Source organism: Macrobrachium nipponense, chromosome 49 (genome assembly GCF_015104395.2).
Source record: "Macrobrachium nipponense isolate FS-2020 chromosome 49, ASM1510439v2, whole genome shotgun sequence".
NCBI lineage: Eukaryota > Metazoa > Arthropoda > Malacostraca > Decapoda > Palaemonidae > Macrobrachium > Macrobrachium nipponense.
In genome coordinates, this window is record NC_087224.1 from 18,667,947 (window position 1) to 18,692,447 (window position 24,501).

General features: G+C 42.2%; 1 protein-coding gene across 2 annotated transcripts in view; it reads right to left on the reverse strand.

Moving 5' to 3' along the window:
* The window catches only part of LOC135205363 (RNA polymerase II-associated protein 3-like), a 68,182-nt gene extending 44,047 nt beyond the window's left edge, over nt 1–24,135 (reverse strand). The window contains exons 1-2 of one of the 2 annotated variants that reach the window (XM_064235853.1): nt 23,901–24,135; nt 828–980 (exon numbers count right to left, since the gene is read on the reverse strand). In XM_064235853.1, the coding sequence (XP_064091923.1) occupies nt 828–980; nt 23,901–24,086 (339 nt within the window). In that variant the 5' untranslated portion in view covers nt 24,087–24,135. The remainder of the gene's footprint in view (nt 1–827; nt 981–23,900) is intronic. The other variant, XM_064235854.1, reaches the window with a different exon arrangement.
* Between the last annotated feature and the right edge of the window lie 366 nt (nt 24,136–24,501).

A 24,501-nucleotide genomic window follows, 5' to 3' on the forward strand; every position in this document is an offset into this window, starting at 1 on the left:
ACACCATGTACCCTGTAAACTAAAATTCTTATAACTGCCTATTTTAACATTTTACTGCCTAAGTTAATACCTAAAAAAAAAGGGAATTGGTGATAATTTTCGAGATAGGGTCCTTAGAAAAATTGGCGAATTGGTGAAAGTTCCCACATATAAGTGATTTTCCACAAAAATCTGTAATAAAGTGAAGCACAAACAAGTGGGGGTACACATGACACTTTCCTAATATTTGTTATGCTTTAGAACACCAAAAACCTTCCTTTAAAAAAATTTTCAATTGCTGATTACAGGTAACTAACACATCATGGTAGACTTTAAATGGTAACCAGTTTTTTTGCATTTCATTCCACAAACAATTCATGCAATGTAAAACAATGAGGTCAGAAAGACTTAACAAATATCAAATAAAATTAAATGGTATAAAACATTATGACTATGCCAGATGTTCATATAAACAAGCAAATGACCATCTTGCATAAACCCAAGAAAGGATCTAGCTGACCTACTGTGGCAGCAACAGGAGAAATGCTTCCACTGTGTTAATTACCACTCTCATGTAATCTTTGAACTTTGTTTGCCTTTTCTGTGTTGCTCATTTGGCCAAACTGTTCTAAAGATTGCAGTAACCTTACTCAAAACAGTGTACATCAACACAACCACAACTTAATAGGACATGTACCCCTTATGGCACTATGAGGGAGTGATTATTCAAAGTCAAAAACCATGGTCTGACACACTGAACTCTGCTATCATATCAAAACAAGAAGACTGTTGGCAAAATACTTTAGCGTAACTTCAAGCAAATATCTGTGAATATTGTTATACCATACCACATCAAATCTATCCCAGGCAGCATAATCATATGATGAGATCCTTTCTTTTTTTTTCATGTCGGGCTCTCTTTCTTCTTTCCTTTTCCTATTGTCAGTTATTATATTCCTGGTCAAAACATCTGATTTTCTGCAACGGACAGGAGGCAATTCCTGAAAGGAAGGAAATATTATAAGCAAAAACATGCATGACTTTGTAGACCCCAGTTTAATGTAAGTACCTGTTTACATAAAGTACCTTAACTGCATAAAACTAAGCAAAATGCTAAGAACAAATTACCCAGTAGCAATGTCACCAGAACAGATACAAGATGAGGTAATACTAATACCACAAACTGTGATGCTTGTCACAACTTACGAAAAATTCCACTTTGTTCCCCTTGTCCATGCATGTATAATTTCCTCTCCTTTGTAGAAGATGCAATATCCTTTTCATTTACAACTATACAGTTCTACCAATATACATACTGTATTTCTCTAAAGGAGGCCTAAATAACTTACCAAATATATATAATATGGCAATCATTTGTCACCACTGTATAGTAGTCTTCATCCCCAAAATTAATTACAGTATCACCAAGTGACAAGTGGCCCTATTCGGTTCAGAACTTCGATGACCACTGTATAAAAACACAAGTCAAAATTTCTCTTCCAAAACCCTTATTACATGTTGTCAGAGTAGTTTACCTGAATCCTACAGTAGAGAAGTTGCTATTTTTTCCTTGGGGGGGGGGAAAGGAAGAATAAAATGGGGGCCCAATTTAGGATTATACAGTGGAACCTAGACATAAGAAAGTCCCTACTTACGAAAAATCCAAGTTATGAGAGCAAAGACGAAGATTTTTTTGCTACTGTATACGAAAATAATTCAGGTTGCGAAAGGGTAAAGTCCGAGATTCGCCCGCACCATCGAGAACAATTTTAAAACTGGGGCGCCGCCAACTCAGTAGACTTGCCACCATCCTCCTGCTCTCCCATTGGTTCCTGATGCTAGTCACCGCTGTAAGATCCTGCTCTCCTATTGGTCAGCATCTGTCATATCAAACCTTTATGTAAATACGTTCCTTGACCATTTTTTAAGGCAGTGTTATCGTAAACACTGGAATTCGTTCATTCACATATATTTCGTTTGTTAATGTAAATTCGTGTTAGTGATTTCGCTTTCGTTGTACTGTAAGTTACTTTATCGTGTTGTGTGTGAACTTACGTTATTAGCCATGGGTCCCAAGAATGTTGCTGAAGTTCACAGAAAGAAGAGGATGCTTTCTATGGAGAACGAAGATGGAGATAATCAAGAAGTGTTAATGTTTTCTGCCATTTGTTAATGTGCTTCGTAAAGTTTAGTGTTTATGTTTTCTGCCATTTTTTTATGTGTTTCGTAAAGTTAAGAGTTCATGTTTTCTGCCATTTGTTCTCCTCCTCTGTCGCCACTTTCGGAGATCGCCTCACTCGAAAGGTAAGGTTCCACATTTTACTACATATGCACGTACAGTATTTCTTGTACCATATACGTACACTAATACACTTTGTTTACAGGTACGTACTACAACAAAAGTTATGTTAGGTACTGAATGGTCCAAATTGTTGTATTTCATTGTTTATTGGTCAATATAGCTTTATTATAAAATTTACTGTGGTGTTTTTGTAGGGCTTGGAATGAATTAGGCAATTTACATGTAAAACGCAGCTCGATACGAAAAAATCACGAAGGCCACTTCAGAACAAATTAATTTCGTACCCTGAGGCACTACTGTAACAGTAAAACAGTGCACACAAACAAACAATTACCAACATATATCAGTAAAAACTGATACTATATATATACTGAATTTTTCTAGCTGAAAAGCACATTTCCCACATCCGTACTTAATACAAAGTATTTTCTTAGCTTAAAAAACCTGAAATATCACAATTTTTGGAAGTAAATTGTATTTTTCCTAACTATACAAACCTGAGGTCCTTTACATGAGGAATTACTTCCAGAGTAGCTGGAATTAGGGCTGTTAAATTCTTGAACAAGGTGGTTAGGCAGTAAGTAACCTTAGGCTAGCCTGTCCGGATGTAAACACTCCACTTTGCCTTTCAGCCCAGGTTCAGATTGAGGGGTGGCATGAGGTAAGCATATATGTAAAGGACCTCAGGTTTGTATAGTTAGGAAAAATACAATTTTGTACATGAACTTTCCTGCCAGATATATACTTAGCTTACGTCTCTGACGTCACGACAGAATTCAAAACTCGCGGCAAATGCGACAGGTAGGTCAGGTGATCTACCCCACCCGCCGCTGGGTGGCAGGTGTATGAACCAATCCCCCTTTCCAGTCATAATTTTTCTGTCGCCGGTGTCGACTACATCTGTTGTCGATACCTCTCGATTTTGGATTATTACTAGTTTTCGCCATGGATTGTTTCATCGGACTTTTGGTGAAGTACCTGCTCCTTGGCTTGGCATTTGCGATTTGTGGACCTGTTTTTTATTATTCTTGGAATTTCATTATGTCTGATTTAGAAATTAAGAAATCAACTATGTTCAGAGCTAACTGGTCTTTGGGCGTTTTGGCCAAGAAGACGCAGACCCCGGATTCCATTTCACCTGAGGATCTTATCAGTGTTCTCACGTGTATGGATAAGGCAGTGAGAGATGGATCGAGTGAAGTAGCTTCCCTTTTCGGAGCGGGAGTAATCAAGAAAGATCTGTTTACTGTTCGTTCCTGACGAAATCAGTATCTCATGCTCAGAGAGCCTCTCTCCTGTATTCTCAGCTCTCTCCTCAACTTTTCCCTAAGAAGATCATTCAGGATGTTTCTTGTGCCCTTTCAGCTAAGGCTACACAGGACATGCTAGCCCAGTCTACCAGGAAGCCTCACTCTTCTTTCCAGGCTAAAACCAAGAGAGAGACTCCAGTTAGGCAGGAGCCCTTTCGAGGAGTCCCTCCTGCCAGAGCTTCTTCCTCTAGAGGATCTAGACCCGCTAAACGAGGGAAGACCTTCTCTAGATCCATCAGAGGGAAGAAGTAGTATTCAAGTTCTCCAGACATCAGTGGGTGCCAGACTTCTGAAGTTTGCCGACGTCTGGGCCCAGAAAGGGGCGGACAACTGGTCACTCTCGATTGTCTGCAAAGGCTACCTCATTCCCTTCTTATCAAGACCTCCATTGACGACGACTCCGAGGGAGTTGGTAGCCAAGTACAAGGACCCCATCATGAATCAAGCCCTCTCTCTAGCATAGATCTTATGCTGGAGAAGGAGGCGATAGAACTAGTGAAAGATCCTCATTCTGCGGGTTTTTACAACAGACTGTTCCTAGTTCCCAAGAGCTCAGGAGGATGGAGACCCGGTTCTTGGATGTAAGCGCCCTGAATGTCTTCAGTAGAAAAAAGGAAGTTCGCCATGGAGACAACTTCTTCAGTGGTTGGCGGCTCTTCGTCCAGGGGACTGGATGGTGTCCCTAGATCTTCAGGACGCTTACTTCCATGTGCCTATCCATCCTTCTTCACGAAGTTTCTGAGATTCATGATGGGAGGGAAGATCTTCCAATTCAGGGCCTTGTGCTTCGCCTTTCGACAGCCCCTCAAGTTTTCACGGGTTTAATGAAGAATGTAGCGCAGTGGCTACATTTGGAGGGAGTGAGGCTGTCTCTCTATCTAGACGATTGGCTGATCAGAGCAAGCTCACAAGAACGATGTCTGGAGGACCTACAAAAGACACTTACTTTAGCAAGTTCATTGGGGCTTCTGGTGAACTTCCAGAAGTCACAATTAATCCCCAGTCAAGAGCTGATATATCTGGGGATTCGGATGGTTTCTCCGGATTTTCGGGCATATCCGTCACCAGAAAGGATTGCTCGTTGCCGAGAGAAACTAACGACCTTCCCCTAGAGAAAGATGCATGCACAGCGAGGGAGTGGATGAGTCTGTTGGGGACACTTTCCTCGCTGGAGCAATTCGTTTCTCTAGGAAGGTTGCATCTCAGACCTCTCCAATTCTTCCTTTACCGGAATTGGAGGTGTCTCTCTCTAGATCTAGAATTCTCCTTCATGATATCAAAAGGAATCAAGAAGGACCTTCTGTGGTGGGCAGATCCTCTCCGATTTGCAGAAGGTCTGTCTCTGTACATGCCAAACCCGAACCAAGTATTGTTTTTCCGACGCGTCGGAGACAGGTTGGGGTGCGACCCTAGGGTCAAGAGAAGTGTCAGGCACCTGGGAGGGGGAACAGGTGTCCTGGCACATCAACAACAAAGAGTTGATGGCAGTGTGGTTGGCGTTAAAAGCCTTCGAGCCCCACGTCCGAAATGCTATAGTTCAGGTCAACTCGGACAACACCACAGCCTTGGCTTACATAAGAAAGCAGGGGGGGGACACACTCCTTCTCCCTGTACGAAACAGCGAAGGACTTGCTGTTGTGGTCTCAGGCAAGGAAGATCGTTCTCCTCACCAGGTTCGTACAGGGAGAAAGGAATGTCAGGGCCGATCTCCTGAGCAGGAGGAATCAAGTGCTCCCCTCGGAGTGGACTCTGCACTCAGAAGTTTGCCAAGACCTGTGGAGGTTATGGGGCAGACCTCATATCGACTTATTTGCGACAGCAAAGAACAAGAGAATAGACCTCTACTGCTCCCCGATCTCAGACCCAAGAGCAGTGTCAGTCGATGCTTTCCTTCTAGACTGGAGAGGTCTGGACGTCTATGCCTTTCCTCCATTCAAGATTCTGAGTCAAACACTCAGAAAGTTTGCGGCCTCGGAAGCGACAAGGATGACGCTGGTAGCTCCATTCTGGCCGGCCCAAGATTGGTTCACAGAGGTACTGGAATGGCTGGTGGACTTTCCAAGAGCTCTTCCACAAAGAGTAGATCTGCTCAGACAACCCCACTTCGACAGGTATCACAAAAACCTACCGCTCTCAATCTGACTGGCTTTCGACTGTCAAAAGTCTTGTCAGAGCGAAGGGGTTTTCAGCTAAGGCAGCGAAGGCTATCGCCTCAGCTAGAAGGCCCTCTACCCTTAGAGTCTACCAGTCGAAGTGGGACGTCTTTCGCCGTTGGTGCAGAAACCAGAAGCTTTCCTCTTCCAGTACCTCTGTGACCCAAATCGCAGATTTCCTGGTTTTTCTCAGGGAAAAATGCGGTCTTGCAGTTTCGACCATCAAAGGATATCGGAGCATGTTAGCAGCTGTGTTTAGGCACAGGAACTTAGATATCTCCAACAACAAAGATCTACATGATCTGCTAAGATCTTTCGAAACTTGCAAGAAACCCTCGTCTCAAATTCCGAGCTGGAATCTGGATGTGGTTCTTCGTTTCCTGAGGTCCTCGAAGTTCGAACCTCCCCAGTCATCTTCTTCAAGTTCTTTCAAGGATCTTACGAAGAAGGCTGTTTCTTTTGGCTTTAGCATCTGCCAAGAGAGTTAGCGAGCTTCATGCTCTTGAAGGAAGGGTAGGTTTCAAAGGAGATTCCGTGATTTGTTCCTTCCTTCCTTCTTTTCTAGCTAAGAACGAGAACCCCTCAAATCCTTGGCCAAGGAGTTTTGAGGTTCCAGGCTTAGCTCCCCTGGTAGGGGAAGAGCCGGAAAGAACTCTTTGCCCTGTGAGGACTTTAAGATACTACCTCCAGCGGAAGAAGTCTCTAAAGGATCCCAGTAGACCATTGTCTAAAAATGCTTTGTCCTTCTTTATTAGAAGCCTCGTGAAGGAAGCACATTGGGCTTGCGGTGAGGATCAGTTCAAGCTTTTGAAAGTCAAGGCTCACAGAGGTAAGAGCCATTTGCTACGTCCTTGGCTTTCAAAACAAGAATATGTCACTCCAGAATCTGATGAAAGCAACATTCTGGAGATGCAACTCAGTATTCGCGAACCACTACCTTAGAGACGTCAAGATTACTTACGATAAGTGCTTCGCGTTAGGCCCGTATGTATTGGCGGATTCGGTGCTGGGGCAGGGAGCTGAAGCATATCCTTTGTAAATTTTTTCCCCTATTGTTTGTATTGTGTTTTTTATGGTTTTTGTTTGAAAGAGGATGCGGGTAGGCATCTCTTTCTATTCGTAGTGCTAACATTAGAATGGTTAGGTGATCTGTTTGTGCTAGAGCTCCCTGCATTGGTAGTGGTCAGGCTCTGTCATTTAAGAGGGCGAATCCCCATTGACATGATCCGACTTGGATTCTACTGAGTAAGCGGATATCAAATCCCTTCGGTAGACCCAAAGAGTCTTTTCAGCTGTAGGTCATGCCCTCGCTGTAGCTCTTCAGGCTTTGTAGACTAATAGACAGTAACTATGAAGTCTTCAGCCTTATCAGGTAAGAACCAAGGTTTGTTAGTATCCTACAACAGATGTTGTTTCCTCTTTTTCCTTGTTAGCTCTGTCTCTTTCCCTCCACCAAGGGTGTCAATCAGCTAAGTATATATCTGGCAGGAAAGTTCATGTACAAAAATGATATTGTTATTTTACAATAAAGTTTTGTACATACTTACCTGGCAGATATATACGATTGATGGCCCTCCCAGCCTCCCCTCAGGAGACAGGTGGAAGAGAAATTATGACTGGAAAGGGGATTGGTTCATACACCTGCCACCCAGCGGCGTGGTGGGTAGATCACCTGACCTACCTGTCGCATTTGCCGCGAGTTTTGAATTCTGTCGTGACGTCAGAGACGTAAGCTAAGTATATATCTGCCAGGTAAGTATGTACAAAACTTTATTGTAAAATAACAATATCATTTTACTTCCAACATGATATACAAACCCTCGGTCCTTTACATAAGGAAGACTCACTGATTGGTGGGAGGAATCTGAGTGAGCCTTTGGAACTGACTGGAGTTCTACACACCTATGCTACTCCTCCTGGTCGTAAGAGCGTAACTCATCCGAAAATGGGCTGTGAAGAATATTTAGAGTCGGAGACATTAATGCAAAGTTCTGGGAAGGGTTTGCATTACTGCCAGTCTTCTTGCTGGAGGAAGGAGTGGGATTGCTTCTATGACTCTGATAAGAAACATAAAAAGGATGCTTTTATGTATAAGCTTAAGCTTACCGCATCAATTGTCCGACCAGCCAGTGTAAGTTTGAGTCCTATCCTCAACCCGAAGGAAGAGGAGTGGAAGGACGAGGTGGAGAAGGTGGAGGGGGCAGTCACTCTCGCATCCTTCTTACTTCTAGAACAGCACACCATAGGCGAGATGCAACTTGTCCTCTTGAAGGAGCTGGGTAAGCAAACACAACCTGCAAGCATCCACCACTGGTCCAAGGAAATGAGGTTCCAAGGACCTGTGGGCAGGCCCGAAGGGAAAGATAAATACGGTCGCAATGACGTTATCTATCTTCCTGTCCGACATATTCCTCGGAGTGATGACACGTACTCATCCACTGGACTATCCAACTGCAGAAAAGTCTCTCACGGTCTCGTAATATTCCGCAGAGGATAAAGACACTGACAATCCATGGTGGGCGTCGATCCTTATGGGTTCAGGAACACGCCAATAGGACAAAGTATTGACTGATCTAAATCAATCAATACAAAGCCCACAGTGTAGCTCATGACAGTCTTGGACTCTTCAACAGCTACCGACTGACTGCGCTCAGTGTGAGGTGGGCAGTCATGCATCCAAGACGTAGTCACATGACACTCGCCTTTTGAAGAGTTATGCAGAGAAACCATACAAATTGTCTATTTTGTCCGCCACCGATGCTGGGAGACGAGATGATGATTCTCACAAGTCATGCGTCCATCAGACGAAGTCAATTGCCTTCTAGAGACCGAGGTCCCTGATGGCAAGACAGAAGTTCTCATAGTAGTTGAATCTCAACTAAGGAGAAACAATACTAGTATATGCTAGTGAAAGACCAAGGTGAATGTGGACCTACATATTCACAGCTGAATCGAGAGAAGTTAACTCTCAAGATTCTGAACGTAGAAAAAGTTCCGTCGATGACACCAACCAGTGAAGATGGCTTTAATCCCTGTTGTTTTACAGAGGACTGAAAACGCTAAACTGCTATTTCATTGCTGTTTGGTGAGAAGTCGGAGTTTGCAATGAAAGCGGAGCGCCTTTCGGTAATGAAAACACAGGGATTGTACTGCCTGAAGAACCACTTCTCATGGGCTGGATCAGGTAGGACATTTCTATTACTTGGAAGTAGAGCTGGCAGGGCGGAAACAGGTGAAGTCTTCCGTTATAAATCTACAACTCGGGGTGAACAGAGAATAATTGCACACCCATGAGTTAAGAGATGTATTTAGAAGACAAACTCAGATGTCTGAAGAAATCATTCTGCGTCATTGCAGTGGCAGGTGCGATGAAGAGGAAGACTAGGCTACAGACTTCTGTTACCGTTAGGTAAACAGAAAGATGATAACGAGTCTAGTGAGATATCTCTGTCTGAAAATTCTTGCAACGGCAAACGGCAATGCAGTAGAGATGGTCATACACGTATGCGAGAATTCCAGCCAACCAGAGACCTAAGTCTGTGATTGCCGGGCTGAGATTTGATTTGGTAGTCAATCATCGCAGAGGAGGAGAGACAAAACCGGACCGAACCATCTCGGAGAGCCAGCAGGACTGGCTGTGGCAGGCCGGACACCTCTAGCTCTTGCTTACTTGTCATCCTGAGTTGCCAGGTAATCCATTCCATGAAAGAATGCGTTCAGCTAGAACCATTGTGAACAAGAAAATACGCTCGAGCATTTGCATTTTTACTGAAACGGACTTCGGTGAATGGAAATGGTGTGGTGGTGTTGTAAACAATACCATTAGTATCTCAAAATAAAAAATGTTAACTCTTGGGAGGCTTGCAAGGCAGTCCCGAGTTGCAGTTCAATTAAGAAGATACTATTCGTCTCGGTCACATACCCGTAGAGTTAACTACAGTATGTGCCTACACCTTGGACAATTCAACTGGTAACAGAAGCATGTCACGAGAGAAATATACGTAGTAGTATATTTGTAGGTTCCTGTACACAGACCTCCAGCCTAAATTCTCTTCCATTCCAGGAACAAGAATAAGGACTGGAAGCAGACCTCCTTCATTCTCTAATGAAGGGAGCGAAAGTGAAGTTTTCCCGAAGGAAGACTTCTACAGTGATAACAGGATACCGAAGACGACTAGTTCAAGCCAAACTGGATGTTCCCAAAACAGTGGCACTGGAGAGCATTCAAACTCTCGGTGCTATACATCCTGAACGGATTTACGTATGTTCGGTAAACCTAGGATTGAACCAGACAAGCAGTTAACTACCAAACCCCCTTGTTCGAAGCTTACGACCGGTTCAGCTGCCGCTAAGTTACATTCCTATTGTTAAAGGACTGGGGGTTTGTATACGTATCGGAACAATAAACATTTTGAAGTAAAGTTAAACTAAATGAGGAAAGTAAACAATTATAGGAATAATGCTTTGCACCTCATAAACATGTAGTCGTCTGCTGCTCATAAATGTGTCTGCGGAGTGAGTGCTTAGGAACCATGACAGCAACGTGGTTCAAGTGCAATTTGGAGTGAATTAAGACCAAAATGTGTATAATTCCAATCAAATAAGCACTGTGAAGTTTCAGTTGTGATGGCAGTAAGGATAAAGCCACCAATTACAAGGTAAAAATGAATTCAGTTCAAACCATGACCCCGGGAATAAAAAGTTTCATACTTTCACTAATATAGGCAACAAAATGTTGTTTTATTGTGCTGATTACAACTGGAATCCTAAGTAAGATCAATAAACGTTACATATATACGCTAACATTGTTCAAATGAGTGCTGGGAAGGCTGGGGAAAGATGGTGGATTGTCTGTGGTTAGAACGGCCAGCCATGCGATTGCCGCCATATTGGATTTCAGAACTGCCTTGAAAATGATATTGTTATGATACAATAAAGTTTGTTCATACTTACCTGGCAGATATATATATAGCTGTATTTTCTGAAGCCCGACAGAATTTCAAAAACTTCCAGCACACGCAGTGGTCGGCCAGGTGGTTAGTACCCATTCCCGCTGCTGGGAGGCAGGTATCAGGAACCATTCCCATTTTCTATTCATAATTTTTATTTCCACTGTCCCCTGAGGGGAGGTGGATGGGTACTTGATTATATATATCTGCCAGGTAAGTATGAACAAACTTTATTGTATCATAACAATATCATTTTGTTCATGAAACTTACCTGTCAGATATATATATAGCTGAATCCCACCACTGGAGGTGGGAAGGGACAGAATAGAAGGATTTTGGGAAACAAATGCATGCAGATGATTTACATCTTGGTTCCACCTGTTAGCATAGCTGACTTCGTGATTACTGTCACCCAAGTCTGCTTCTGCTTTACTAGAGTTGCCAGCGAGGTAGAGACCTATAAAGCTGGTGCACTCCAGATGATCTGTCAACGGGGCCGTGACCACAATGTGACTAGACCATATTGACCATACCATGAGGGCTAAGAAGTAAATATATATATATATATAATAATATATATATATATATATATAATATATCTATATATATATATATATATAATATATCATATATATATATCACCACCTGACCAACCTAGCCAAAGTTAAGGTGTTTTAACTAAGGCTTAAGAATTAAGAAGTCGCCATTGGCGGCGACTCAACAACTAAATTAAGAGCTCTTCCTAACCATTTTGTTTCTACAGGATAGGATGAGTGGTACTTCTTGCCCCCAAGATTGTGTCTGCAGACACGTATGGCCCTAGCCAGCAGCAGATCTCATATGCCGTCTTCACATCCCGCAGGAAGTGTGAAGCGAACACAGAGTTGCTTCGCTAAAACGTGGTACTCAGTATGTTACTGAGTGCCATGCTCTGTTGAAATGCTTCTGAGGCCGCGCTCTCACCTCGTGAGCATTCAGATCAAAAGATTTCAAATCTTTGTGCAAACACAATGAAGGAGCCTTTTTGAAAGAACTCCTTAACACTAAAGCCAGGGTGTTCTTTGACATGGGCAAGTCTGGTCTTTTTCGGAACACTGCAGATTGTCTGAAGGACTTCGACTTTCCTTAGTTTTATGTAGATAAAACTTGAGAGACCCGACAGGGCACAGGACTCTCACTGGCTCTTGCCCAATAACTTGTGCCATCCCTTGATTCCAAGCTCCTGGCCCAAGGACTAGACGGGTTTCCATTCTTAGGCCACAACGGAAGGTTTAGCGAACACACCGCATTGTGTTCCCTAAAGCCAAAACTTCTGACGATGGCTTAAAACCTCACTAACCCTCTTTGTCGTATCTAGAGTGGTTAGAAAATAGGCCTTTCTGGTCCCGTGCAATAAGTTAACCGAAAGGAGAGGTTCGAAATGCTTTGACATCAAGAACTTCAGACTACGTCTAAGTTCCATATAGAAAGCTTCGATCTGGACATGCACAGTCAGTCCGTCTGTACTAAAGTCAGGTGACCGACCAGGTGACCAGTCAAGACGAATCAAGGACAGCAAGGCTGTACCCTGAAGACTATGATGCACTACTCTTCGCTGAAGGATGAGTGTCTGGACTGCCTGGGCGATTCAAGCTAAGCAAACCTTGGGGGTGTATCAACTCAACCCAACGTCGTCAGCAAATCAACTCATGAGCAACTCCTGACTCGAGCTTCTAGTGCCAGAAGAAAGGAGCACAGAGCAAAAAGGCGATTCAGTCCCGAAGGACGAATGCCTGACAGTCCAACCTGGTCTCATGTTACACGATCATCGGGGGTGTATCAACGCAACCGACTTCGTCAACAAGAAACTCAGGGCTACTAAATGTCGCCTGATCTCGCATGAGTGTCTGACTCCGAGAAAACAGGTGAGACAAAAAGTAGATGGTGAGCGAGTTTCGAGATTCCACAGAACTCAAAGATCATGAAGGGCTTTGTTGTTTGACAGAAGCAAATCTCTGAGCCCAAAGGCCGTCAACAACATATTTGCGTATTCTTTAATAGTTGTGACTGCCAGCTTATCCCATTCTTCAGGCGGAAAGGGAAGACGGTAATCTTATTCCTGTCAACATCTCGATAGTCTAAACGTAGTCAGACTCAGAGCGGAGAGGTTATAGGTACCTTTCGTGTTAGAGTAGACCGACTCTCTCGGAAAAGGTCCTTGGAAAATAAACTAGGAAGGACGTGACCTCTGTGAATCCAGGATCTTGAAGGCCAACATGGGGTGATCAGCGTCATTTTCACTCCCTGTGACGTCTTAAATCATCTTATTACATTTCCTAAGCGTTTGAAAAAAGGGGAAAAGAGACTAAACATCCATCCCCATTCAATACCATAGGATGGCGTTTAATGCTACCGCTCCCGGATCGAGAATAAGGGAGCAGAGAAGAAGCCTCTTCGTCCTCAACATAGCGAAGAGATGAATGAAAGGACGTCCTTAAAGTCTCCACAACTCTCAACATACTTCTAAACAAAGATTCCACTCGGAAGTCAGTAGTTGCTGCCATCGATCGAGAAGATTCGTACGGACTTTTGCAATCCTGTAACGAACCTCTAGAGCAGGGGTCTCCAAACTTTCCATTGTAAGGGCTACATTATATATTTCCCACATTTATGCGGGCCAAAGGAAATAAAAGAAAAAAAAACAAATCAGTGCTAGTAATTTAATTTCCTCAAATATTAGAGTATAAACATGGAAAAATGAAAACATATCTTGTTGGAAAAAATCAGGGTAAACTAAATAGATTCCTGCCTTTAGTTTTATGCAACCAAATTAGCGTGACGAATGAAACTGACGTTTTGACTTCAAAAATTTCATTGAAATAAGGTTCCAGATTAGATGAGCCAATTGTAAGAATTGATTTCAAATGATCATCAGACAAAGTTGTTCGATAGTTAGATTTCACATACTTCATTTTGGAAAATGTTTATTTACACAAGTATGTTGTACCAAAAATGGACACAAAACTACAAGCAAACTTTATCAAATTTGGAAACTGATCTGGCTGCAGGCATTTATAAAAACTCAATCAGATTTATTTCTCGATTTACTTATCTTTCAGTCTGTCATCTGCCTGGAGATCAATAATTTCCATTTGAAATTGAGTTGGAAGATTTTCAGCATTGAATAATTCAGCGATGCCAGTCGTGCGATAATTATTTTTTCAAGGCCACCTTACAGGGATTTGTTTGGCGGGCCGGATAAAATTATGTGGCGGGCCTGATGTGGCCCGCGGGCCATAGTTTGGAGAGCCCTGCTCTAGAGGATCGTTACGTTCTATGCCTGTTGTTATAATACGCTCTTTCTCGTAAACTCGAACAGGGACCGAGAGAAGATACTTCTTAAGATATGAGAGAGCTGTGGAATATCCGAGTTGATCTGGACCACTGGTTCCAAAAACTCGTTTCGAGGACTGGAGGGACGACCGAATTGCTTCCACTTCTTTCAAATTATGTTCCAGGACATCTGAAACCCTCTCCAGATGTCGGGCACCTTCTCTCTATCACCTCAGGTGATACTTGACGCACTGAGAGATGTACAGAAACATTCCTAGATCTTGGATAAAATTTGTTTTCCGGTAGGAAAAAACTGTAGAGGTCTGAATTGCAGTCTATTCAGGGAAACAAACTTCTTCAGGAAGGAAATGGTCCCCAGCAAGCTCATCCATTCCCTCCCCGAGTATGCTTACTTCCCTAATAAGGCTGCGCTTTGCCTAAGCTGGAGAGCATATAATAGTGCAATGTTGCGGTAGACTCGTAGTCCTATACCGTGCGGTAACGAGCACCAAAAGAAGTAAGAGATATCTCTGTTGAACATAGTAAGGCAAAACGAATGCAATGTTTATTCATTCACGTAAGAAATCCCCTCAATCTTAGGCTAAAGTCCGTGATTGTAGGGCAGAGATACGGTTAGTCAGTCAATCCCGCAGGAGAGAGAGACGTAACCTACAGCGCATGACAGCAAACGAGCTGGTACTGGCTCGGTTGCACTGGAGGACAGTGACAGCAGCTTACTTTCGTGGTCTCTTACCGTTATGCCTGGGTTGCCAGCTACTCTATTCTCCGAAGAAATATGTCAGTTATTTTTTGAGCAGAAAGAGACTCTCAAGCTGGTATATTTGAGCGAAACAGAAAACGCTAAATATACAGGTGCGTTTGTGTCATCATAACACTACCACACAACGGTAAAAGATAAATCGGAAACTCCTGGAAGGCTGCAGGGAGTAACGATTAAATGTCCTTAAAATAATAGACAATGGACCTCTCAGTTGCCATCCGAAGAGGTAACTACAGCAAGCGTATATGACTTGAACCAACCAGTAGTAAAATAACGCAAGGCAAAATATGATATTGTTATGATACAATAAAGTTTGTTCATACTTACCTGGCAGACACATCTATTGCTGAATTCGGAAATACAGCTACATATATATCTGACAGGCAAGTTTCATGAACAAATTTTAGAGAATCGAAGCGGACAGCTCAAGCTTCTTCTGTTATTGGACATGAGCGTTCATTGATGTAGTCTACAAGTCTATTTCTTGTACGAGTCTGCGATTGATGAATGAGAGCTCTTCCGAATCTTGTCAATAAGAGCTTATCCGCTTACACAATATAAAGTTATTGAGATGTTTGTCAATGAGAACTAACCCATTTACGGGACAAAGAGATATTTTGTCAATGAGGGGATACCCACTTACTTGACAAAACGATAGTATATTGTCAATGGGGGAAAGTCACTGAATTGACAAAACGTAATCCAGGAAATCGAGCATATTATTTTTCTGATTCACGTATCAATCGAGGAAGGGGCAAGAATCCTGTTAAGAGACTGGGCTTACGGCAGGTAGGACCGCGATGTTCAACTTTGGCAGCGTAGTCCCGACTAGGAACTAACAAAATCTATCATCTGAAAAGCCCCTTCAGATGGACTAAAAAGCTTGCAACCTAAATTTATTGGCAGTATGGCAAAGGAAGTCCTGTCTTGCGCTTTCCTGAAGAACGTCCTCTTGATGAGTGCCTTTGCAAGATTCCTACCGAACGTTTTCGAGCATCATGACGTGGAGGACGTCGAGCTTTTACATAACCCGTAACTGCCTTATCGCAAAGTCTTGACTGCGGTAGAGCAAACGAGATCTTCCCTTGAGCTTTCTTTAACTCCATCCACCTTTGCGAAAAGCAATATAAATTGACAGAGACCTCTTGAATTCACGAAAACCGAGGTCTTGCTGGGTTTCGAAGACGAAGTTGTCTGTTCACTTTAAGCTTCCTCCGAAGCACTGCTTACTTCACAATCTTTGCAGGTGAGGTAGAAGGTATCACCAAAGGTAGAGGTAAAAATTCTTTAGGCCCAAATCGTAAACAAGAGCTTGAAGAGTTCAACAGAAATGTTCAGCCAGGCGACACACCTGCCGTGCGCTCGGCGTCCACTGGTGCGCGCTTGGTGTGCACCCCCGCGCGCCTGGCGTCCATCCGAGCGTCCCGTCCAAGCCGAGCGTCAAAAGAAGCGTGCAGAAAAGCGTCACGCTCCAGACAGGCGTCAAAACAAGCAAGAGAAACTGCCTTCAGGGAAGAGCGAGATACATCTCGGAGAGAAATCCGACTGCACGAAGCAGTCTCAGGAGAAGGGTTGATCGTGTGAGAATACGAGGGGCGAGGGAACGCCTTCTTATTCTCACAGTAACAAAGCTAGGACGTCTGCTCTCAAAAGCGTCCTGCTACTATGACTTCTTTTTCGTATTTCTCGGTGGAAAGACGTACACGTGATCAGGCGACGTTCGCCTTCTTACTTCTCACTGAAACGCATAACGAGAGAGAGAGAGAGAGAGAGGATGTGAAGCGTCCTCTTCTATAAAGCTTCTATTTAGAGGGCGCGAGTCCTTCCGAAGGCTCCAACCCCTGCGCGGGGAGGACGCTTCGGAGGACGTGAAGCAATCTTTCAGGATTCGTGCACGCACTTTGGCAGCCTGGGAGTATCTTCAGGTCTGCCGAAGGCACATCAGATCGGTAGGGGTTCCTCGTAACCCTCCTTCTGCTTTCGACATGCTCTCTCCCTGTGTTCCTGGGAGTCAAGCAGAGGTCCCGGCCTAGAGGCGAAATAAGGCCGATCTGACGCACCCTCCACTACACAAGGGGCACTGTCACTGCACTTAGCCACTTCACTTTTGCTCTCTAAAGCAAGCACTTTCGATTCTATGTTACGAATCGATAGAGTATTAGAGAAAGGGCAATACCCTCTACAGACACTGTTTTAGGGCCCGAAGGCAACACTACAGGGTTAGGAGTAACAATTACAGAAGTAGCACTCTTCATAACAATGAAGGAGAGGGAGCACCTCTCGCAGATATATTCATAGCCCGTAGGCCATACTACAGGGTTAGGCAAAATAAAGTCTACAGGAAGGTTAGCAGGTTCACTACCCTGACTTTTGTTTACTGATTAATTGCGTACATACGAATCATACGTCTTCCTTACGGAATTAGACAGTCTCACACTCCTTACATGGCAAGTCTCAACAAAGAAGCAAGACCCATACCCCTCGTGCATACCAAGTGTGGATCTACCGAAGCTTTCGGTAGCCACACCCTATCTTTGCAGACAACACCCTCTGAAACTAGCCTAACTAAATTCAGATATCTTATGCAAAAATGAATCAAATTCAAATCAATTTAAGATAGTGTATGCCTAGCCACAAATCCAAGTAAATAAATCAAAAGACAATTAGGATACTTAGCAGCAATGAAGTTTCCAAAATCCTAAGACGGAGGTACTGAAAACAGGTGTTTCCAGCACTGGCGACAGAAAAATTATGAATAGAAAATGGGAATGGTTCCTGATACCCGGCTCCCAGCGGCGGGAATGGGTACTAACCACCTGGCCGACCACTGCGTGTGCCGGAAGTTTTTGTTTTTGAAATTCTGTCGGACTTCAGAAATACAGCTATATATATATCTGACAGGTAAGTTTCATGAACAAAACATATTTTACGAAGAGCTAACATGCTTATTTTAGTTTGTATGGGGCTTTCATATATAACATTATGTTGACGAAACTTCAATCTTTTGAATGGTATGCTTAAAGTTGTGGTAGATCTAAGGTACCTATCCGCGGCGGCCCAGACTATGGCAGTTGCTGTTTTTCTATACAGTTTTACCTACTGAACACAAATTATTCGGACGACTGTAATTTACCTTTGAACTCTGTCTTATGGTAAAGGGGACCCCCATTGGGAACCGGGGTTTTGGGTGGGGACAAAACACTGGGGAGAATTATTCCATTCTACTCTATCCTACGGTAAGGGGGACCCCCAGTGGGAACTGGGGTTTTGGGTGGGGAGAAACCACTTGGGGGGAGGTTTTGCCATGTTATTGTGGTATTTCCCATTCTATATGACATTTAAAACACAAAAGACAATCGAAAATAAGAGATAACAAAAAGCATTGATAGTGGAGCCGTTTCACATCCAAATCCCATCTACTACTACTACTATTGCAACACCGAATCCTACTATGCCTGCGCCAATTCTACTGCGCATGCACTAGTTGTAAGGGAGCTTTTGTCCTAAACAAAGCTTTCTTAGTGAAGAAAAAAATGGGGGTGTACGGGAGGATTACATGTATTTAGCCAATCACGTTGCAGTATGACCCCTACATTGCTATAGGACCGAGTGAAGAACTGGAGGTATTCATACATTGAGTTACATACATTCATTTTCTTAATTTATTTTTTAATAATGTTATATGAATTCTAGTGTTTATTCCTGTTTCCTTTATCATAGTATTTGTATAATATTTGTTTTGACATGTTCTCCCCTAATAATTTTGCCATATATACCTTGAAATATTAAGTTATAATTAAGGACAGACACCTGAAAATGCCTACGTGGTTAGACTAGAAGTGGGTGTTAGGACGATTCGATACCTACCTTCCTGTCGGTTACATGAAATTGAAAGTTGCTTGGGATGTTTCATACATGATTTATACACAACTCACTCCCTTCCCTTTCCAGTATTCACGTCTGACTGTTTGCGTTTCATCATTAAGAATACATTTCATACCCATGACAATTTCTTTGTTATAATTTGACCTTATTGGAACATCTACTTATACATATTCCATTATATCCTTTTACACACATTTCAATTTACACCTTTTTCTCCTTTCTCTTTCCATTATCCACCTCTGTCTATTTACGCTCATAATTTTACAATCCTTTCTCACCCATAAACAGTTTTTGGATAAAATTTTTCTAATTATTTGAACATTTTCATTGGTTATATCTTAGGCTACCTTCAAGTTTGTCTTCCTTTATGGTTGTGGCCGGGGGAAGGTATGGGGCTCTGCCCCCTGTCGAATAATATGTTCTACTAGGTTAGGTTAGGTTGGTTAGTTTATTATGTTAACCTATATGTTGGTCTTCCTTCAAGTTTGAAGGGGGGGTAGGGTCAGGTAACACTTTCTACTAGGTTAGGTTGGTTATAGCTTAGTCTACCTTCAAGTTTGTCTTCCTTTACTGGGGGGTACGGGGGGCTCTGCCCCCCCCGGTCAAGTAATATGTTCTACTAGGTTAGGTTAGGATGGTAACTTAGTCTATATGTTGGCCTTCCTTCAAGGGGGGTACAGGGGGTACAGGGGGGCGAGCCCCCCCAGTCAGGTAACACGTTCTACTAGGATAGGTTAGGTTAGGTTGGTGAAGTTAGGTTTTTTATATCTTAGTTTATCTTCAAGTTTCTCTCCCTTTACTGGGGGGGGGGGTGGGGGGGGGGTGGGGGGGGCGGGGCAAAATCTGTTCCAAGATTCAAGATGGGCAGACTTTCAAGAATCGAAGATCGAGAATCGAAGACTAGGACGAGATTGGGCATATCTAAGTGCGTATCTGAACTGTACCATCTGCCCCTTTAAGGTAAAGTTCCCAAACTATATTCCCCTATTGTTAGAACAATCGTGGTTTAGTAATTTTCAGTTAGAAGTGTTAGATTTTGTTGGTTAGTTATCGTTATTTGCCATATCCACTACCCAACGACCCATCGTCACTTAGCCAACTCGTACCTCCTGTGCCCACCCCCCCACAGTACCCCACCTTCCCCTTAGTGAACATATGACTCCATGGTGGTTGCGGAGTTCAAACATGGCAGCTGTGTTTACATTTCACCAAACACTTGGTAGATCGGTCTATAGTAGAACTATTCCATGGCGATTTAGACTATGGCAGTTGACGTTTTCCTATGTTATTTTGCTTGCTTTACAAGAGTTGAAGGGAATATTTTTTTCGTTCCACTGGAACTAAACTTTAATTTCTTTGAACTCGCTATGTCGACCCGTTGGTACCGTCATGTACCTAGTCTTCAAAGGTAAATTAGTCCTTAGTTACAGTCATCCAAATACATATTACTTTAAAATCTTGTACAGCAAGTAAAATAACAGGAAAACATCAATGCCATAGTCAAGGACACCGCGGATTGCTTCAGTAGAAATACCAAAGTTTTAATTGTATTCTTGTTTCACCAATTAGTAGCTAAATATTGAGTGAATAAGGCCTGGCTAGTGCGATGATGATGGATCGTCTGCGATTGTTTACTCTATAGATATACCTTTAACGAATGATTTCAAAATTATCTAGCGTACTCTTCCTCTTTCCTCCCGAAAAATCGCGAGTTTCCTTAGACTCGAGGGCAAACGTTGTCATCGTTTAAGATTGTTGTGAGGAGTGCTCCAGCGTCTACTTATGGCTATGAGTGGTGTGCAGATTTAGCACAGGAAATGGAAATTTTATTGACACAAGTGTCTCCGCAAATATCGAAATGGCATCAATCTTCTGCACTTAAGGGGCTTCAAGTAAAAATTTAAAAAGCGTCATGGAGGCAAGTTTGCATTGCGCAGGACTACTGTCATTAACTTCTGTTTAGTCTTAAATTATGACATTACTTTGTACTTTGGGAGGAAACTCTTACTTCGAGAGGAAAGCAGAGGTCTCGAGGTGTTACTTCCACGACCGACGTGACAGGTGTCCATCTCCGGTGTCAGGACGTGTTAGGGTAGAATATCACGACAGGCCAACCCTCATCACAGTGGACGGGTCTTATTCACTCGATATTTAATTGGTGAAACATGAATACAATTGCAACTCTAAGCATACCATTTAAAAGACTGAAGTTTCGTCAACATATTGTGATATATGAAAGCCCCATACGAACTAAAATAAGCATGTGAGCTCTTCGTAAAATATGTTTTCAAGGCAGTTTTGAAATCCAATATGGCGGCTACGTTTTGCATGGACGGTTCTCATCAGTGACGGCCACCATCTTTCCCCAGCCTTCCCAGCACTCATTTGAACAATGTTAGCGTATGTATGTAACGTTTATTGATCTTACTCAAGATTGCAGTTGTAATCAGCACAATAAAACAACATTTTGTTGCCTATATTAGTGAAAGTATGAAACTTGTTATTCCCGGGGTTATGGTTTGAACTGAATTCATTCTTACCTTGTAATCGGCGGTTTTTATCCTTACTGCCATCACAACTGAAACTCCACAGTGCTTATTTGATTGTTATTATACACATTTTGGTCTCAGTTCACTCCACATTGCACTTTAAACCCGCTGCTGTTCCTGGTTTCTAAGCGCGCGCGCCATAAACACAATTACGAACAGCAGACGACGACAGACGACGAAACTGCAAAGTTTTATTCCCTAAACTGTTTACTTTACTCGTTATTTAGTTTAAATTTACTTCGTTATTTAAAAATTTTGATTTAATTCATGTATATTATCCCTTTTTTGCAACCAAATTACCCCGAAAAATTACAGATATTTCTAAAGTAGATAAAATCAAATGTTTCTAACGTTTTCGTACATCTGGCTGCCGAAAACCATAGAGGAACGAATACGGAAAAGTGCATAGAGGAACGACTACGTTTTTTTTTTTTTGTCTGCTTTTTGTTTTTTGCAGCACTTTTCATGATTTCAGTCTTTATTAGTATTTTGAATTTCTTTAATAATAATCGTATGCCAGAAATAAATGTAACCTTTAATGTTTGCATGCTTTAATGTTTGCATGCTAAGAATGGCAAAATCATCGTTGCCACATTAGTGGAGGCTTCACACATACGCCGTTCCATTATTATAAACTGTTTCCATGAATTCTAGTTGTCATAGTAATGCAATAATGATAAAATTGCTTTAATATTTATGTATATATACTTCCAATACATAGCCTAATTTCACCAATTTCAACGTTTTTGTGTGTGTAGTCTTATACCCAGTTTGGAGGGTCAACACATACTGAATGGCAACAGAGAGAGAGAGAGAGAGAGGAGAGAGGAGAGAGACGAGAGAGAGAGAGAGAGAAAGAGGCGGAGGAACGAAGAAGAAAAGGGATGGCGGTGGAGGAAGGGGGGGGTGGTGGGGAGAGGGTAGGTGGAGCTTTATACGCGTGTTCGTATCCATTTCTGCATAATGGAGTTTTTGTCTGGTACAAGACAAGTGTCGTTATTCTTTACGATTAGTGATTCACGATACCCTTATAAATTACGGCACTGGGTGTAATGCACTATAGCAAAATCTCGTTCTGTTACGAGTGTTCGTTACAGAAATAGGTATTGCCCAAAAACGTGCTTGCACTGTCTCTGAAACCCATAGTAGACATGCTGCTTAGTTGTCAATCAAGTTTTTATAACCAATGGATACGCGTGTTCGTATCCATTTCTGCATAATGGAGTTTTTGTCTCTTGGTACAAGGACAAGTGTCGTTATTCTTTACGATTAGTGATTCACGATACCCTTATAAATTACGGCACTGGGTGTAATGCACTATGGCAAAATCTCGTTCTGTTACGAGTGTTCGTTACAGAAATAGGTATTGCCCAAAAACGTGCTTGCACTGTCTCTGAAACCCATAGTAGACATGCTGCTTAGTTGTCAATCAAGTTTTTATAACCAAGTATTTTTACAAGCTAGCTATTGAATAAATTTGTATTTTTCTCAGTCAAAACATATGCCCCTCAATGCTAACTTTCCTCTTTTAACGACTTTCTGGTCATTGCAAATTCGGCCCCATAATTTCTTATGGTGCGAAAACAGACAGAGGCCCATGGACCAAAAACGATTGCGTCACACTACGGCGATAATCCAGCAGTAAAACATCTTCATATATCCAAAAAGTAAATAATAAAGATATATATGCGCATTACGATTATAACAATTACATGTATAGCTGATAACAATCTGCATGAATAACTGGTAAACTGTTCTGCAATGACAGTTGAGTATAGCAATTATTTACAATAGGTACGAAAGTCAAGATGTCGTGACGTCATAATACAGAACTTAAAAGAACGTTCTAATTCAGAAAAATAATTACTTAAATTTGAGTCAGAGTCGAGTTACTTTTTCAATAACGAATATTTTCAAATTAATCATCATAAATATGTAAAATATTGATGTTTTACTACTTATTTAAAAATTAGCTAAGAGCACGCTTCTCGCCATCTTCTACCAAAACAGCTGTTTACTCCTGGCTTGTTTGTTGGTGAGAAATCGTGTTTCGATTGTTGTGATAAAAGTGCTCCAGCGTCTGTGGGTACAAGTGGTGTGCGGATTTATCACAGGAATTGGAAAGTTTGTTGACACAAGCGACTCCGTAAACATCGAGATGGCGTCAATCTTCTAAACATTTTTAGTTGTAAGTAAAAATTTCTAAAGCGTTTTGGTGAGATTTCCACTGCCGTGGGCGCCATTTTCAGTACCCTCTGTTTAAATCTTAAAATTTGGCCTTAATTTCTAACTTTGGAGAAAATACTTACTTCGAAAGGAGAGTAGAGGTCTTTAGCTCCGTTTCTCACCAACAAGAAGTCGCGACTGATGCCCATCTCGGGTGTCAGGACGCGTTATAATGTACTTTTTCGGAGGGTGGCAAACGTTGAATGTAGGTGGCCTGGTTGGCCTGCCGTGGTGATCTACCCTAAATACAATTTTCTAGAAGGTGGGTCAACGAGCGGGCAGGACTGGCCTAGGTAGTCCATTCGGTTGTTTCCCCTCAAATTGTATTGTTTCACCAATTACCTAAATATCGAGTGAAAAAATGGGACCGTTTGGCGGATCAATGTCCGTAAAGCTGTGTTTTACCCTAGGTAGCTAGCTAGTACCTAGCTATACGTTGATGGCTTTTGCTCACATACACAAACTCGGGATCCACCCATTGCCTGACCTGCGTCTTCTCTTCTCGGCCTCGGCTCTCCCGACATTCGTTCTCTTTGACGTCCTTCTCCCATTGACGAAGATCGGCGATAAAGTCTTGTACTTCTAACGAGTTCTCCTTTATCTCCTTCTGTAGTTTGATGGACGGTCCTACTTCAGACATGACTGCTACTCGTGAAGTCGTCGCAAACGAGTCACGACAACCAACTTTACCAACTTAACATATACAATGTAGTAGTAGTAGATGATGATATTTACCTTTGAAACGGCTCCCTTGCTCGTTTTTATTCTTACTTTCTTTGTCTTTGTTTTATTTTGTTTTTGTTTTGTATCTTCTCCTTTTAGTCTATTTCTATCATTTAATCAGTGTGCCTAGTCTGGCCCTACTGGTCAGTATTGTTTTCTCAGTGTCGTCATCTCAGATTTCTTCTCGTGTTTTCTGTAGATTCTTAACGTCTTGTCATTCATTTTTTCTGCCATTCTTTCCCGTCCCATTTATTCATTATTTCTTTTAACTATTTTCCTTTAAACGATTCAATTATTCTTAAGTTCATGTTCATTTCTTTTGAACATATTCC